Source organism: Linepithema humile, chromosome 4, assembly GCF_040581485.1.
Source record: "Linepithema humile isolate Giens D197 chromosome 4, Lhum_UNIL_v1.0, whole genome shotgun sequence".
NCBI classification, from domain to species: Eukaryota; Metazoa; Arthropoda; class Insecta; order Hymenoptera; family Formicidae; genus Linepithema; species Linepithema humile.
In genome coordinates, this window is record NC_090131.1 from 25,876,046 (window position 1) to 25,894,381 (window position 18,336).

At 28.5% G+C, this 18,336-nt stretch overlaps 3 protein-coding genes, 1 long non-coding RNA gene and 1 pseudogene across 5 annotated transcripts; 4 read left to right on the plus strand and 1 right to left on the minus strand.

The window, feature by feature from the left end:
• The first annotated feature begins 1,285 nt into the window (after nt 1–1,285).
• On the plus strand, nt 1,286–3,517 carry LOC105671652 (odorant receptor 13a-like). The gene is made up of 5 exons (XM_012365964.2): nt 1,286–1,617; nt 1,795–2,101; nt 2,226–2,393; nt 2,698–2,928; nt 3,026–3,517. Exons 1-5 carry the CDS (start codon nt 1,486–1,488, stop codon nt 3,364–3,366), a joined length of 1,179 nt encoding a protein of 392 aa, XP_012221387.2. The 5' UTR covers nt 1,286–1,485; the 3' UTR covers nt 3,367–3,517.
• On the minus strand, nt 3,010–6,700 carry LOC136999589 (uncharacterized). Its single transcript, XR_010889907.1, has 7 exons — nt 6,511–6,700; nt 5,764–5,823; nt 5,542–5,711; nt 4,612–4,871; nt 3,543–4,177; nt 3,304–3,354; nt 3,010–3,202 (listed from the first exon to the last, which is right to left on the minus strand). It is a non-coding gene; the product is annotated as an uncharacterized lncRNA (long non-coding RNA).
• A 128-nt stretch (nt 6,701–6,828) lies between these two features.
• On the plus strand, nt 6,829–9,919 carry LOC136999582 (odorant receptor 10-like). 2 transcript variants are annotated; one of them, XM_067353942.1, is made up of 5 exons: nt 6,829–7,090; nt 7,269–7,452; nt 7,543–7,758; nt 8,206–8,436; nt 8,995–9,919. In XM_067353942.1, the coding sequence occupies exons 1-5, from the start codon at nt 6,962–6,964 to the stop codon at nt 9,333–9,335; spliced, it is 1,101 nt and encodes a 366-aa protein (XP_067210043.1). In that variant the 5' UTR covers nt 6,829–6,961; the 3' UTR covers nt 9,336–9,919. The 2 variants fall into 2 exon arrangements, with proteins under 2 accessions (XP_067210043.1, XP_067210042.1); XM_067353941.1 differs by having other exon boundaries at nt 7,269–7,758.
• A 1,086-nt stretch (nt 9,920–11,005) lies between these two features.
• Nucleotides 11,006–13,647, plus strand: LOC105671595 (odorant receptor 10-like). Its single transcript, XM_012365879.2, has 4 exons — nt 11,006–11,419; nt 11,576–12,065; nt 12,535–12,768; nt 13,088–13,647. The coding sequence occupies exons 1-4, from the start codon at nt 11,291–11,293 to the stop codon at nt 13,426–13,428; spliced, it is 1,194 nt and encodes a 397-aa protein (XP_012221302.2). The 5' UTR covers nt 11,006–11,290; the 3' UTR covers nt 13,429–13,647.
• Nucleotides 13,648–13,782: 135 nt separating this feature from the next.
• Nucleotides 13,783–17,801, plus strand: LOC136999585 (odorant receptor 13a-like; annotated as a pseudogene).
• The last annotated feature ends 535 nt before the right edge of the window (nt 17,802–18,336 follow it).

The following is an 18,336-nucleotide window of genomic DNA, read 5'->3' on the forward strand; positions in this document are numbered from 1 at the left end:
TTGGATCGACAGCTTGCACCTGATAGTTTGCATCCGTCTTCCTTAACAATAAACAGGAGGTTGTGTTAAAATTCTCATAAGACCATTGCTGGATAAAGTTTGAACATATTTTGCTAATAAAGAAAAGATTTTATCTTAAAGTAATTAAAAAATATGTTAATATTTTATGGAATATTTTGATAGATCGCATTTGTAACTAACGACACTGTGGCCATGTGGAATTTTGTCTTTCCATCAACGTGTCTTCATATTCCACGTACAAAGCACTCTTTATGGTGCAAATAATCCAAGGATTTATAGTATTAATAGCAAAACGTGCGTGTGACAGCTTCTTCTTCAGCATGCATCTCTGTGGTCAGTTGGAGCTTCTTAGGCTGCAGTTTATAAAGATCAACAGAAAACACGATGAAAAACGTCGTGGGAATGTTGTAGGACCATTGATCAAAAGATTGTCAGCTCATAGCACTGGCCAGAAATATTGAAGACGCTTTCATTATCAATATTTTGCTGCGCCTTCTAATAATCAGCGTAGTTATTGCAACTTCAGGTATATATCCGGTGCAATTACTTAAAAAATTTTATCGTTATTAATTTTATTCATTCAAAAAAAATGTTAAAAGAATTATGATTTATATCAAAGAATTGCCGTTTTTAGGAATCCTGTTATTTAATCATCACGATTACAAGGAAATAATAAAAATTCAGTTTTATATAATACAAACCTTTTTTTGTACACGTACGTCGATGATGCCTTGTAAAATCAAAGTGAATCGATTATTTATGCAATATATAGCTCCACGTGGCACGAAATGTCATCCATTTTGGTAAAAGCTACTGCTATTTGTTATGATGAGGATGAAGACCTCTCTTCGAATTAGTGCTGGAAAATTTTTCTTTCTAACGCGAACCACAATGACTGATATTCTGAAACTACTTTAACATATTGTTCTTACTAGTGTCAGTTCAAAATTAAAAAAATTCTAATTCTATTAAACACTTTCTAAGAAAGAAATATATGTAGATAAATAAACTAAAACTTAATTATATTTTATTAGAAACAATAGCGATTAGTTCTTTCCACTCATATTTGTATCTGATACATATTTTCTTTCTTAATTATTTGAATTGATTCAAAACCTGATATATAAAATTTGCAACTTACTGCCATTTTTTAAAAAATATCTCAAAACGAGAAAAATTATTATAGCAACAAAGCAACCGTAACTGGCAGTAACTGTTGTTGAAATAGAAATAAAGTTATTTTATACTTTCTTTTTTTCCTTCATATTTTCATAAAAAATTTTTCCATCAATTTTTTTCATCAATTTTAAGCAACCGCCACTCAAAGGTAATAGAGTATATTATTACTGAAATTGCATACCTTCAATAAGATATGAACGTCAACTTCTCTGACGGTCGACCCATATTATAGACAAAGACCGGCATTAATGATCATCGTGCAACATTTCTTACTCAACTACAAAAATGTCATGGGAAAACGATGTGGTATACGCTATGACTCCTGTCAAACTCTTAACTATACCTATAGGTGGTTGGCCTTTGCAAGAATACAACAAATTTGCTTTAGGACGTCATATCGTATCGAGCTGCGGGTTGGTATGTTTTTAAATTTTGTGTCGCATATGATAAAGTTGCTTGTTTACAATAATCTTGCGTTCGGAACATGTAAAGTTTAATAAATGAGCCATTGACATTTTTATCATTTGACAAATAGTAAAAAAAAAGCGAATAAAATAACTTCGTAAACAGTCTGTTTTCTTATTTTTTGTACAGACCGTGATGGTGATCGTACAATTTCTCGAACTTTATTACAACTGCACCAACGCGTATGCAAATCTTGACGCTCTAACACTATTTGCTTGTGGCATTCTTGCTGTATTAAAAATAGTATGGTTTCGTATATACGCTGATAATTTAATTTGCAACTATTCTTCTGCCATGAGCGATTATCACGCAATCGACACCGAGGAGAAGCGCATCATCATGCGAAAACATGCTTCCTGGGGAAGAGTAATCAGCATTATTGCTCTATTGATTTCTTATGTCGATTCCGTGATCTTTATCGTGGGACACGCGCAGGGTTGGTTTTTTTTTTCAAACAACACGTTTGTCTGTTCAAAATGTGTTTTTATAAAATAAAAATATTGTAATTATTTGTCTTGAACATAAATGTTTAAAACGTGATAAAACTGGATATGCGTCAGTAAGCAGCGAGGAGGCTCAACTCAACATATCTATCTGGGGTCATCGAGCGGGATACGCTGTTCCGTCAACATGTACTTTAGCACACTTTGACATCTCGACGGGCTCATATTTAGTAATATTTGCTCTGGAATCTATCTTTCTAGTAATAATGTGCCTTAGTAATCACGGTATGTTTATTATACAATTTCTTAACTTCCATGATTTTAAGTATTCTTTATTCTTCTTATTGTCAAGTTCACTTAAAATTCTACATGGAGTTTGCTTTTACATCGTATTTAATAAAGTATATGGTTTTGGAAATAATAAATTTAATTTTATTAAAATTTGTGAAATTTAATTGCTAACATATTTTATGAATATTTTACGAAATATTCAAAAAATACATCAACAAATTTTGTACAATACGTATAACTGCATCGACAATATGCATTTTATATTCTCGCAGCATATTCTTGATTATAATTTTTAAAGGTAGCGACTCTCTATTTCTTCAAATTACCTTACATATTTGTGGCCAACTAAAAATTCTAAAGGCCAGTTTTATGAACTTTGATGCAACAGGTCCGAAAGTTGACGAACGTTTTAATGCATTAATTTTACGACACGATCATTTGATACAAATGGCCAGAAAGCTTGCTGAGATAATTAGTTTTATCTTAATAATACAACTATTTATCAGCAGTATGCTTATATGTATAGTAGGTAAATATTCTGTCGTCCACATAATAGATTTGCATATTAACATAAAAGTAAAATATGTATTAAATAAATTTAAATGACAAATAATAAATTTTTGCAGGATTTGCATTTATTATTGCGCTGACAACCAACGATTTTGGTATGATGTCAAAAAGTTTTATGGTGCTCAGTGCTTTTCTAGCACAGTTAACAGTATATAGCGTTGTGGGAGATTATTTAAAATCTCAAATGGAAGAAGTCGCATTATCTGTTTATCAGTGCAATTGGTACAATCTTCCTACAAAAGTGGCAAGAAATGTAGTCTTTATCATGATGTGGTCCCAACTTCCAGTTAAGCTACAAGCTGGAAATTTTATTGTTGTAGATCTGGGAACTTACATGAGCATTTTGAGAACTTCTGTTTCGTATTTGTCCGTCCTTCGAGTAATGCTAGACACATAAAACATATATATTATAACCATTATTTCACAAAAGAGATAGTTAGAGAAACAATGACTTATTATAATAGTAAATTTTAATAAAACTTTAATTACAATCAACATAAATACATTCATTTGTCATAAATGAAAAGAATATTTTTGTACAGCATATAAAAAGTATGCGAAAAGTATAATTACCTATGTTATCTCAAAAACAGGTACACTAAAATTCAAACCAGATTAAACATATTTTTGAAAAAAAAAATGGTTTAATGCGTAAAAACATTATAGCATCATGCTACCCAGTAATACACTAATTGAAGGCAACGTAAAATAAAAATAAAATTCTCGTTTTCTTCATTTTCTTTACCCTAGAAAGTTTACAAAAAAAATGTTTCCTACAATTTTTCAAATAACAGTAGTTTGCAAATGATAAAGCGTCTTGGTAAGTATAATAGCTTGCACAAAATATGAATAGCTTTAATAAAATATGAACATGAAAGTGAATTTATAGCTGACGATCAACTGGTATTGTGCATAAAGACCTACAATTGCAATCATTGTGCAACATCCCTAGCTAACTTTGATTATGTGGAATGATGATATAGCGTACGCTATGGTGTTTAGCAAATTTTTAACTTTACCCATAGGCACTAGCGGATTCTGATGTCGATAATAGGGGGGGGGGGGGGTTTGACCTGCTTTAATGCATTTTTTACCAAGATTCTTGAAACGGATCCAGCAAAATTGATTTTTTTTTAACTTGGAAGGGGGGGGATTTTAACCCCCCCCCCCCCCCCCAGGATCCGCCGGTACCCATAAGTGATAACCCACTACAAGAATTCAATACATTTACATTAGTCCGTTAAATCATATCTCTCTGCATTATAGTACGTACCTAATTCTTACTTTATACTATAAAAATTTTTATTCTGCTTATATTTCTAACATGTGAAATATAGTAAAAGTTAAGCATTTAAAAAAATACAAGCTGAGTAGAAATAAAAAGAAGAAAATGTTATTTATATCTTTTTTTGTCTTTCCAGTGCTCGACTACAATCAATTCATTTACGAATGTATATTACATGCAAGCTAATACCAATTGTGGGTACACATATGAAATAATGGACGCTCTTATGATTGATTTTTGCTTTTTTCTTGCTCTAATGAAACATTCGATGTTTCGCATTTACGCTGAAAATTTGACACGCAATTACACTTCTGCCATCAGTGATTATTGTGCAATTAATACTGAAGAAAAACGTACAGTAATGCGGCAACACGCTTTCCTGGAAAGAATGGTTTTCTACTTTGTCGTAGCAATGGCGTTCACCTGTTTCACTTGTTTAACAATGACACCCATCATCGAATAGTCTAACAATGTACAAGTTAATGCATTCACTAATAAGCATACTGCAAAATATTCTGTTCTCTCAGATTGCACGTGGGGAATGTTAAATGTCTCGATGAGGACGTATTTGTTGCTTTTTGTACTGCAGTTTATTCAAATAGCGATCAGTTCCTGTTCTTATGTCGGTAAATTAAAATAACATTGTGTTATTGACATGATTTGCATGCAAGTACAAAAATTTTGTTTTTATTAAACATTATGTACTTTTTTAATAACAAAAATGCTAACAATATTTTACTAACAATATTTTTATTTTCTAATTTTTTAATCTTATTTTTATCTTAGCTTTCTTAATCGTCAGTTATATGTAAATTTAACTTTGTTAACAAGTAAATAAAATATTATTTACTATAAAAAATTTTTATTATTTTAAAATTTTATTGATATAAACCTAAATGTAAAATTTTAAAATAGGTAAATCTAACGTTTTTTTATATAAGCACTATAAGTATAAAATATTATAAATTAATTACTTTGCAAAGAAAGACGTAAAATAAAAATCTTATTAAACATTTGCAGAATTGCATATTATCCATATGTTTTTATCAATGAATTGCATATTATACTAATATCATATGTTATCCAGTAGTGCATAAAAATTAATAGATAATGCGAATTTATATACAATAATAGCATACAATTATTAAATTTATTATAAAATTAATAAATTTTTATAAATTATATATATTTAAATTATTGTAAAATTTTTTCAAGTTTTCAATTGATTCTGGCGTTGAAAGTGATTGACGTCATAATAATAGTTAAAGCTACAATATTGTTACTTACTTTCTTGTCACAATTGTTCGCCTATTCTGTTGTGGGTGAATATTTGATAAATCAAACAGAAGGAGTCGCATACTCGATGTTCTGTTCCAATTGGCATTGCTTGTCAGCAAAATTCATGAGAAATATCTTGTTTGCCATTGCACGATCGCAGCAACCCGTTACATTTTTAGCTGGAAAATATCTAGTCGTTAATTTATCAACTTATATGTCGGTATTACAAACCTTTTTTTCATACTTATCTGTCCTACGTATGATAGTGGACAATTAAAGTAAAAATAATTACTGTAAGAAAATAAAGAATTGCATATATCTAAACCATATTTCACAATGTTGAATCAAACTGAAAGGAATTATTAGCATAACTGAAAATGTATCTAAAATCCTACCCTAAAGTGGTTTGCGTGTAAATTTCTTAATAAATTGTTCAAATTTATACCATATAAATTTATACCATATAAATTTGTACTTCATAAATATAATTTCACAGTTTCAACAATATTGATTTATTAAGGGATGCTGAAATGATATCCGAATTTCAATGCAAAGGCGCCTTTATTTAGATAAAATTAAAAATGATATAAAATTACCGATGTAATGTCTGCGTATACGAATTGACAGATCGATTATCTGCTCATAATCTTGCAATAAAAACTTTTAACACTTTATATGTAGTATTCAATAATTCTTCCGGATGATGATCAAAATAATCCAGATAAACAAACGTAAAGAGAATGTTATATATTGGAATATTTTCAGTGCTCATAATATATGCGCAAAACATTTCAATATTGACAAATATTAAAATACATTTTATAGAACATCTGTTATAAATTTATTTTTCCAATACTTTCGCGTGCATTTGTAATGACGGTGACACATTATTGTCTTTACATTCTTTTAATATTTTGTATTATTGGAGAAACAATAAAATATTATAAAACATTTATTATAATCAACATAAATACATACTCATGTATTCGTCATTAATAAAAAGAATTTTCTTGTACAGCATATGAAAAGTATGCAAAAAATATAATAATCACTTATGTTATCTCAAAAATTGTTATATGAAAGTCCAAACCGGTTCAAACACATTTTTGTTAAAAAAAATAGTTTAAAGCATAAAGACATTATAGCATCATGCTAGCGAGTAATAAAATAACTGAAGGCAACGTAACGAAAAGAGAATAAAATTCTCGTTTTCCTCATTCTTTTTTCTCTATTTTCATGAAAATAATGTTACTATCAATTTTTCAAATAACAGTGTTTTATAAATGATAGAGCATGTTGATAAGTAAAATTGAACAGCGTTAATAAAATATGAACATGAAAGTGAATTTATTGCTGATGATCGACTATGCATACAGACCGACAATTGTGATCATCGTGGAACATTGTGAAACTCTAGCTAACTTCGATTATGTGGAATGACGATATAGCGTATGCTATGGCTTTTAGTAAATTCTTCACATTACCCTTAGGTGGTTGGCCACTGCAAGAATTCAATACATTTACATTGATCCGTTTTATCATGTCTTTCTGCATTACGGTACGTTCTTGATTTTTACTTTATACCGTTCACTTATACCGGAAGCTTACTTTTACTTTATACCTGCTTACATTTCCGACATGTGAGATATAATAAATTTGAACATTTAAAATGATATAAGATCAGTAAGAATAAAGAAAAAAAAAAGTTATTTTTATTTCTTTTTTTGTCTTTGCAGTTCTCATTAATAATTACTTCATTTATTAATGCGTATTACATGCAAATTAATATCCATTGTGGCAACATGTATGGAAAAATCGACGCTCTTATGATTGGTTTTTGCTGCATTCCTGCTGTAGTAAAACATTCAATGTTTCGCATTTACGCTGAAAATATGACACGCAATTACTCATCTGCCATCAGTGATTATTGTGCAATTGATACTAAAGAAAAACGTACAGTAATGCGACAACATGCTTTTCTGGGAAGAATGATTTTCTACTTTGTCGTAGCAGTGGCATTCACCACTTCCGTTGGTTTAATAATGACGCCCGTAATCGAATATTCTAACAATGGACAAGTTAATGCATCCACTAATAAACCTATTGCAAAATATCCTGTTCCCTCAGATTGCACATGGGGGCAGTTAGATGTCTCAACGGGAATGTATTTATTGCTTTTTGTAGTGCAGTGTATTCAAATAACGATCGGTTCCAGTGCTTATGTCGGTAATAAAATTAAAATAACATGGTGTTTACATGCAAGCTCAAAATATTAGTTTTTATTAAACATTATGTTTCATAAATTTTTATACATATTTTTTAATAACTGCAATGTATACTAACAATATTTTTATTCTCTAATTTTTTAATCTTATTTTTATCTTAGCTTTTTTAATCGTCAGTTATATGTAAATTTAACTTTGTTAACAAGTAAATCAAATATTATTTACTATAATAAATTTTTATTATTTTAAAATTTTATATATTGATTTAAAGTTAAATATAAAGTTTTATTTTTAATGTATATAATAGATACTTTATATTATAAATTTACTGCACATTGACATTACATTTTTATATCATTTGCAATTGTTACATAAATGCTTTACTTAATGTTCAAAATCTTTTAAAATAAATTATTTTAATTTGAGATTCATATATTTATTTATAAAGGCAATGACTCACTTTTTCTCACAATCACCCTGCATGTGTGCGGACAAATGGAACTCTTAGGAATTGAATTTCGTAAGTTTGCGGTGGAAACCAAAAATATCAAGATGGATCTTTTAAAATTAACAACGAGACATTGTTATCTATTAAGTCATGCTCAACAACTGGCTGATGCAATAAGCGTTATTTTATTAACGCAGTTATTTTGCAGTAGCATCCTTATTTGCATAATAGGTAAATATTTTCTAAACCTAACGCTTTTTCAATTTTCATGTAAGCGATATTATAAGTATAAAATATTATAAATTAATTACTCTGCAAAGGAAGACGTAACATTAAAATCTTATTAAACATTTGTAGAATTGCTTATTTATTTATACGTCTTTATTAAAGAATTGCACATTATAATAATATCTCTCATATATGTATTATTTAGTAGCATATAAAAATTAATAGATAATGAGAATTTATGTATAGTATTATAATAGCATAAAATGATTAGATTTATTATAAAATTATCAAATTTTTATAATGTCCAGTTTAAATCAGAGGATGATCTTACTCGTGGCTCATCTGTGAAAATTATACTATAGTTGACTTTCAATCGTATTAACTTTAATAATTTTTTTTTTAATTGGATAAAAAAAAGTAATTTGATACAGTTGATACGATTGGAAGCGAAATTCAGTATAATTTTAACTAACTTATCAAACTATCGGAGCCACAAGTAAGATCATCTTTCAGTCTAGACAGGCCATAAATTACATGTATATTATTGCAAAATTTTTTCAGGCTTTCAATTTATTCTGGCGTTGAAAGTGGTTGACGTAGTAATGATAATTAAAGCTTCAATAGCGTTAATTACTTTCTTGTCACAGCTGTTTGCCTATTCTGTCGTAGGCGAATATTTAAAAAGTCAAACAGAAGAAATCGCATACTCGATTTACTGTTCCAATTGGCATTGCTTATCATCAAAATTCATGAAGAATATCTTGTTCATCATTGTACGATCGCAGCAACCCGTTACATTTATGGCTGGAAGATATCTGGTTGTTAACTTACAAACTTATATGTCTATATTAGAAACCTCATTTCAATATTTATCTATTCTACGTATGATGGTGGAGACTTAAAAATAATTATTATAGGAAAAGAGAAAATTGTACATATCTAAACAATATTTTCATGTTGTGCAAAATCGAAAGAATTATTATTATTGTATAAAACCGAGAATGTGTCTAAAATCCTACTTCAAAATAGTGTGTATTTACTTTTGAGGACTCTTTTCCGCGTTACTAATTGATTCGATTCGCGTTATGCATTACTACGTATTATCGAGCGGTTGTCAACCGCATCGCGACATTTGTGTTCATTAAATCGGTTGTCATTGAGACAATTGCGTTTGACATTATGTTGACAGCTTATGTCTTTGTTATTATACAAAAAGCAGAAATGTTTTAAAGAAAATAGTAATGTAAAATATTATATAACGTTTAAACGCAAAGATAAGTGTATTTCAGAGAATTTAAGAATGAAAGAGATTTTAAAAGAATCAGAAAGATTTAGAAAGAATGAAAAATGAGAGAAGAAAAAATGGCATGCGCGCTTGTATGACCTATTAGAAAAAAACATGTTACATTTTCTCACAGTATGAAATGTAAAACTATAAAATAAATTTTACAGAATATTTTATAGTTAAATAAAACTAACAAAGTTCTTTACCGTTTTGCAATATCGTAATGATAATTAAGATAGTAATTAAAAAGGATTGACGAATGATAGCACGTTGCGCATGGCTACACCGTGGGCTGTACGATTTGAACTTTTTTATTCAGTTTACTGCGCTCTACCTGTACACGAGCGTTTGGACAAACATTATAAAATACCCTGTATATTCGAATAATTTCAGTGCCTATAATATATGCGCAAAACACACGCACATTTCAATATCTTGACAAATATTAAAGTATCTTTTTATAGAAAAATCTGATGTAAATTTATTTTTCCAATACTTTTATGCGCATTTGTAAAGACGGTAATGCATACTTGTTACTTTACATTCTTTTAATGTTTTGCATTATATTGAAAAAATAAAAAAATATTAACTAATAGAATTTTAATAAAATATAAATTATAATCAACATAAATATACATTTATCTATTTGTTATTAATGAAACAATTTTCTTGTGCAACATATAAAAATATCCAAAAAATATAATAATTACTTACATTGTTTCAAAAATTGATATATTAAAATTCAAACCAAATTGCACTCTTATACGCATACATATACTCCTGATTAAAAAAAGTAATTTTTATGCAAAAAGATATTATAGCATTATATTATGGAGTAACTGAAAGTAACGTAACAGAATGAGAATAAAATTTTTGTTTCCTTATTTTTTTATTTTTATAAAATTTCATAAAATTTTTAAATTAAAAAAAAATGTTTTATTTTCATAAAAAATATTTCCATAAATTTTTCAAATAACAGTACTTTGTAAATAATAGAGCGTGTTAGTAAGTAATTGAGCAGCTTTAATGAAATATGATCATTAGTAAACTTATTGACGAGGATCAATTCATTATTATGGACAAAGACTGACATTTGTGATCATCGCACAATATTTCTACCTAATTTCGATGATGTCATGAGACAACAACGTAGCGTATGACTTTTATTAAACTCTTCACTATATAAATAATTAGTCTTTGCAACAATACAATATATTTGTCAAAACATATTTTTGTAAAAAAAAAAAAAAAAATGGTTTAATGTATAAAGACACTATAGCATCATGCTATCCAGTAATACACTTACTGGAGGCAAGATAAAAATAAAATTCTCGTTTTTTTCATTTTTCTTCCCCTAGAAAGCTTATAAAAAAAATGTTTCCAACAATTTTGCAAATAACAGTATTTTGCAAATGATAAAGCGTCTTGGTAAGTATGGCAGCTTGAATAAAATACAAATAGCTTTAATAAAATATGAACATGAAAGTGAATTTATAGCTGACGATCAACTGATATTATGCATAAAGACCTACAATTGTGATCATTGTGCAACATCCCTAGCTAACTTCGATTATGTGGAATGACGATATTGCGTACGCTATGGTTTTCAGCAAATTTTTTACTTTGCCCATAGGTGACTGGCCATTACAAAAATTCAATACATTTACATTAGTCCGTTATATCATATCTTTCTGCATTATAGTACGTTCTTAATTTTTGTTTTATACTATGAAAATTTCTATTTTGCTTATATTTCCAACATGTGATATATAGTAAAAGTTAAACATTTAAAATGATACAAGATGAGTAGAAATAAAAAGAAGAAAGTGTTATTTACATCTTGTTTTGTCTTTGCAGTGCACGAATATAATCAATTCATTTATTAACGTTTATTACATGCAAGCTAATATCAATTGTGGCAACACATATAAAATAATCGACGCTATGATGATTGGTTTTACCTGCGTTCTTGCTCTAATAAAACATTTGATGTTTCGCGTTTACGCTGAAAATTTAACACACAATTACTCTTCTGCTATCAATGATTATTGTGCAATTGATACTGAAGAAAAACGCACTATAATGCGGCAACACGCTTTCCTGGGAAGAATGGTTTTCTACTTTGTCACAGCAATGGCATTTACCTGTGCTGTTTGTTTAATAATGACGCCCATCATCGAATATTCTAACAGTGTACAAGTTAATGCATCTACTAATAAGCATACTTCAAGATATCCTGTTCCCTCAGATTGCACATGGGGGAAGTTAGATGTCTCGATGAGGACATATTTGTTGCTTTTTGTACTGCAGTTTATTCAAATAGGGATCAGTTCCTGTGCTTACGTCGGTAAATTAAAATAACATTGTGTTGTCGACATTGTTTGCATGCAAGCACAAAAAATTTGTTTTTATTAAACACTATGTATTTTTTTAATAACACGAAAATGCTAACGTTATTTTACTAACAATATTTTTATTTTCTAATTTTTTAATCTTATTTTTATCTTAGCTTTATAAATCGTCAGTTATATGTAAATTTAACTTTGTTAACAAGTAAATAAAATATTATTTACTATAAAAAAATTTTTATTATTTTAAAATTTTATTGATTTAAAGCAAAATGTAAAGTTGTTTTATGTATATATATTTTTTTATGTATATAATAGATACTCTATATTATAAATTTAATAACTGCGCACACACATTCTATTTTTTATACCATTTACAATAGATTATAACATAAATGCTTTACTTAATCTTCAAAATCTCTTTACATTAATTATTTTAATTTGAGATTTATATATTTATTTATAAAGGCAATGACTCACTTTTTCTCGCAATTACCCTGCATGTTTGCGGACAAATGGAACTCTTAAAAATTGAATTTCGTAAAAATTTTGCTATGGAAACCAAAAATATCATGGAGGATTTTTCAAAATTAATGACGAGGCATTGTTGTCTATTGAGGCTTGCTCAACAACTGACTGATGCAATAAGTGTGGTTCTATTAATGCAGTTCTTCGTCAGTAGCATTCTCATTTGCATAATGGGTAAATATCTTCTAAACCTAACGTTTTTTTATATTTAATATAAGCACTATAAGTATAAAATATTATAAATTAATTACTTTGCAAAGAAAGACGTAAAATGAAAATCTTATTAAATATTCGCAGAATTGCTTATTATCTATATGTCTTTATTAATGAATTGCATATTATACTAATATCATATGTGTTATTCAGTAGTGCATAAAAATTAATAGATAATGTAAATTTATATACAATAATAGCATACAATTATTAGATTTATCATAAAATTAATAAATTTTTATAAACTATATATATTTATATTATTGTAAAATGTTTTTAGGCTTTCAATTGATTCTGGCGTTGAAAGTGATTGACGTAGTAATGATAATTAAAGCTACAATAATGTTACTTACTTTTTTGTCACAATTGTTCGCCTATTCTGTCGTAGGCGAATATTTGAAAAGTCAAACAGAAAAAGTCGCATATTCGATTTACTGTTCCAATTGGCATTGCTTGTCAGCAAAATTTATGAGAAATATCTTGTTTATCATTGCACGATCGCAGCAACCCGTTACATTCTTAGCTGGAAATTATCTAGTCGTTAATTTACCAACTTATATGTCTGTATTACAAACCTCTTTTTCATACTTATCTGTCCTACGCATGATGGTGGACAATTAAAGGCTCATAATTAAGCCAAAACATCTTGTTCTTGATAATCGTATTTTATGTTAATTTACAACTAAAATTATTTTTTATCATGGCAAGCAATGCTTTTGCACTGTCTGACATATTGCTTTAAGAGAATAACAGTTTTACTTCAAAATCACAATATCTTTGAAGCAAATGACAGATCGATTATCCGCTCATAATCTTGCAATAAAAACTTTTAACACTTTATACTATATGTAGTATTCAATAATTCTTCCGGATGATGATCAAAATAATCCAGATAAACAAACGTAAAGAGAATGATATACAGGGTGTCTGGCAATAATCGCCCCACCGGTCATATACAGGTAGAGGAGGTCAAATCGAGTAGAAAAGTCCTTTACCATTTTTTAATTTTCATAATAAGTACTGAGTAATTAACGAAAAAAGATCGGCGAATCCGCGCGAGTAAAGCGCGCGCGGTGAGAAAGACGTCCCACTGCTACGCGATCACTAGGCGCGCGATGAAGCGTTGGGAGGAGCGCTCTACAAATGACAATGGCAACATACGAGCGGCGCGTAACGCTAGATCCTTGTGTCCTAGTGATCGCGTAGCAGTGGGACGTCCTTCTCACCGCGCGCGCTTTACTCGCGCGGATTCGCCGATCTTTTTTCGTTAATTACTCAGTACTTATTATGAAAATTAAAAAATGGTAAAGGACTTTTCTACTCGATTTGACCTCCTCTACCTGTATATGACCGGTGGGGCGATTATTGCCAGACACCCTGTATATTGGAATATTTTTAATGCTCATAATATATATGCAAAACATTTCAATATTGACAAATATTAAAATACGTTTTATAGAAAATTTGTTGCAAATTTATTCTCCCAATACTTTCGTGTGCATTTGAAATGACGGTGACATATATTTGTTACTTTACATTCTTTTAATGATTTGCATTATAGTGGAAAAATAATAAAATTTTAAGTAATAGAATTTTAATAAAATATATATTATAATCAACATAAATATACATTTATCTATTTGTTATTAATAAAACAATTTTTTTACGCAACATATAAAAATGCCCAAAGAATATAATAATTACTTATATTGTTTCAAAAATTGATATATTAAAATTCAAACCAAATCGCACTCTCATATGCATACACATACTCCCGATTAAAAAACGTAATTTTCATGCAAACAGATATTATAGCATTATGTTACGGAGTAACTGAAATGTAACAAAATAAGAATAAAATTTTTGTTTCCTCAATTTTTTATTTTTATAAATTTCATAAAATTTTCATATTTAAAAAAATGTTTTATTTTTATAAAAAAATGTTTCCATAAATTTTTCAAATAATAGTACTTTGTAAATGATAGAGCGTGTTAGTAAGTAATTGAGCAGCTTTAATGAGATATGATCATTAGTAAACTTGTTGACGAGAATCAACTCGTTATGGACAAAGATCGACATTTGTGATCGTCGCACAATATTTCTACCTAATTTTGATAATGTCGTGAAACAACGACGTAGCGTATGACTTCTATTAAACTCTTCGCTATATCTACAGGTAATTAAGCTTTTGCAAGAATACAATATATTTGCTTCAGCCCGTTATATCCTGTGGCTTTAGTGTGGTACGTTTTTAATTTTTTATTTTATGCCGTGACAGTTTCTGTTCTGTATATGTATATTTTCGAGATGTCAGATACAGTAAAAAAAAAAGTTGGATAAGCTTGGTACAAATTTAGTAGAAATAAAAAGAAATAGAAAATGTTATTTGTAATGAATAATCTACTTTTTTTATGTTTGCAGTGATCGGTAGCAGTCATGTCGTATCTTAACATTTATTATGGTTGCAGCGATATTTACCAGAAGCTTAACTCTCTTATACTTGCTATATACAACATTGTTGAAATTACTAATGTTCCGCATTTACGCCTACAACCTGACCCGCATTTAAGCCATCAACGATTATCTGGCAATTAACACTGAAGAAAAACTTTAATGAGAGAATTTTAATAAAACTTTAATTAAAATAATCAATACAGGTATTTATTATCCATTTATGGCAAATAGAAAATTTTTTCACATGCAGCATACAGAAAGTATTCCAAAAATTTGATAATTACGTCATCGCAGAAATTGATAAACTAAAGTTCAATTTGAATAGCACGATAGAAGAATGTTGATTTCAATGCAAAACATATTATAGCATTATGTTGTCAAGTAACGTAACTGGAAATAATGTAGCGAAATAAAGATAAAACTTCTATTTTTCTCATTTGGTGCTTGGTAGTTGGGGTATAGTACGTTTTCGATTTTCATCTTTCAAATAACTTTCAAAATTTTATTTTTATTTGTGTCTTTGAAAAGTCCAAACGTAGTCAAGTAAAAAATGCAATTTAGCATGAATCCAATTTAAAAAAAAAAAGACAAATAAATAAATAAAGTGTGATCGTTAATAAAAAATTGAACTTTTTTGCTTTTGCAGAGCATAGTGATAATTATGTCACTCTTTGAAATTTGTTATGATTGCAGCGATATATATGAGAAACTCGATGCTCTTATGATCTTTACTTGCTCCACGATCGGTCTATTAAAAATATCGACGTTTCGCATTTACACCGATAATTTGATTCGCAATTTCTCTTCTGTGATCAACGATTATCTAGCAATTGATACCGACGAAAAGCGCACGATTATGCGACGACACGCTTTTTTGGGAAGAACAATTTTATACAATATCGCATTATTCGCTTTCTTTGGTTCGCTTGGTTTGATTCTGGCGCCTATTATGACAAATTATAAAAATGATCAAATCAATGTGTCTATTAATAATGTTGCATTAGTATATCCTCTTCCCGCAAAATGTACATTAGCATACTTTTATATTTCGCCAACTTTGTACTTGGTGATTTTTGTGACACAAAGTATTGCAATAGTAATCACTGCTGCTGCCAATCTCGGTAATAAGATTAAAAAATCATTCCGATATCTACATGGTTTGCATGTAACGGTAAAGTAATTTATTTTAAATTTGTTCTGTTTTCTTTTTTTTTTATATAAGGCTGTATCTATTAATTGCATCCGTATTTTAATTTTTACAATTGTATCTCTATTTTACAATTGATATTTCTTATCTATAAGTTACATGCAAACTAAGTTTTTGTAAATTTTCTTTAATAAGACTTTGTTTAAAATTTATACTATGAATATTCTATAAGATTTATTTTATAACATTGCGATAACGTTATATTTTGTTAAGTTATTTGCAGTAGATCTTACTTTTTCTATTATTGTTGAAACTGTTAATATATAATTTGCTTTTATACAAGATAAGTAAATTCTTTTTTAAAGGCAGCGATTCATTTTTTCTCGCAATCACTCTGCATGTTTGCGGACAAATGGAGCTTCTCAGAATTGAAATTGTCAACTTTGGTGTCAAAGATAGTAATACAAATAAAAATTTTACACAATTGATAACAAGGCATTCTTATCTATTAAATAATGCAAAACTTCTGGCCGATACAATTAGCTTTGTTCTGTTAACGCAATTGTTTATCAGTAGCATTCTCATTTGCATAATCGGTAAATATCTTCTGACTAATATAAGCAATATTATAAAGTATTGTAAACCGATTAATTTTTCTTTTCTTTTTTACGAAAAACATAAAATAAAAAAATTTTTTTAATACATAAATGTTATGATCTATATATATTTGCAAAACTTTTTTTAGGTTTTCAACTTATTCTGGCGTCGAAAACAAATGATGTAGTAATGATAGTCAAAACTATATCGGCGTTAATTACCTGCATGTCGCAGATATTCGCCTATTCTGTCGTGGGTGATTATTTCAAGCATCAAGCGGAAGAAATCGGGTCATTCCATTTACTTCAGCAATTGGCATTATTTACCAATAGAATTAAAGAAAAGTATCTTGTTTTTCATTACACGATCATATCAACCCGTTCAGTTTGTAGCCGGCAAATTTATCGTCGTCAATTTGCAGACTTATATGTCTATATTAAGAACATCCTTCTCTTATTTGTCCGTGCTACGTGTGATGTTGGACACGTAAAGGTAATTATTAAAGAATAAAATAAATGTACATATCTAAGCAATGTTATGATTTTGTGCGGAATCAAAAACAATATTTTTATTGTACAACAATAAAATGTGCTAAATATATGTATAAAATTAGAATAAAAATAAAATATTATCTTCTTTTATAATATAAAAAAAAATATTATAACTTTATCGTAATACCATTTTAATGCAATTTATTCCGCATAATTTGAGATTATAAAAATAAACGTTGTACACTGTTTTAATAATTAAATAAAGTTAAATAGACATACGTTTAATATAAAAACATATTATGCCGCTTATTAGAAAAATTATAAAATATTCTTGCAGTGTCTTATTTAAAAATTGATATAAAAATAATATAAAAAAATATATGTATATAAATTGTGCTTTCTCTTTCTTTCTTTCATTAAAATTTGCTCTCTTTAGTATTCGCTTATTTTGTTGTTCGCTAAATTACTTATTTCTTATAATTTTACTTTTTTTATTTTAAACATAACTTAAATAATTTTTTATTTAATAAGTATTGCACTGTTCTATTCACATTTTACTCTCTCTTTCTTTCTATCAGGAACAAAAAGATTTTACATTAAAAGCGCAATAAAAATATAATACATACATCTACTTGTCATAAATAACAAAATAACTTTTGACGAACCATACGAAATGTATTTGTAAACCATTTTAATTACTTGAAACTGATACATATTAAAATCTAAACTGGATCGCGCACATTCGTGATGAAAGAAAGTGACTCCAGTGCAAAAAAATATCATAGCATCATGTCAACGATAAACGTAACTGTGGAAACAATAGTAAAATAAAAATAAAAC

Excerpts from the sequence above, each read along its gene's own strand:
- LOC136999582 (XM_067353941.1), top strand. The coding sequence starts at position 6,962 with ATGTGGAATGACGATATAGCGTATGCTATGGCTTTTAGTAAATTCTTC. Across the intron at positions 7,091-7,268 it reads TCATGTCTTTCTGCATTACG|TTCTCATTAATAATTACTTC; the intron begins GTACGTTCTTGA and ends TTGTCTTTGCAG. Across the intron at positions 7,759-8,205 it reads CGGTTCCAGTGCTTATGTCG|GCAATGACTCACTTTTTCTC; the intron begins GTAATAAAATTA and ends TTATTTATAAAG.
- LOC105671595 (XM_012365879.2), top strand. The coding sequence starts at position 11,291 with ATGTGGAATGACGATATTGCGTACGCTATGGTTTTCAGCAAATTTTTT. Across the intron at positions 12,066-12,534 it reads CAGTTCCTGTGCTTACGTCG|GCAATGACTCACTTTTTCTC; the intron begins GTAAATTAAAAT and ends TTATTTATAAAG. Across the intron at positions 12,769-13,087 it reads CATTCTCATTTGCATAATGG|GCTTTCAATTGATTCTGGCG; the intron begins GTAAATATCTTC and ends AAATGTTTTTAG.
- LOC105671652 (XM_012365964.2), top strand. The coding sequence starts at position 1,486 with ATGTCATGGGAAAACGATGTGGTATACGCTATGACTCCTGTCAAACTC. Across the intron at positions 2,394-2,697 it reads AATGTGCCTTAGTAATCACG|GTAGCGACTCTCTATTTCTT; the intron begins GTATGTTTATTA and ends TAATTTTTAAAG. Across the intron at positions 2,929-3,025 it reads TATGCTTATATGTATAGTAG|GATTTGCATTTATTATTGCG; the intron begins GTAAATATTCTG and ends AAATTTTTGCAG.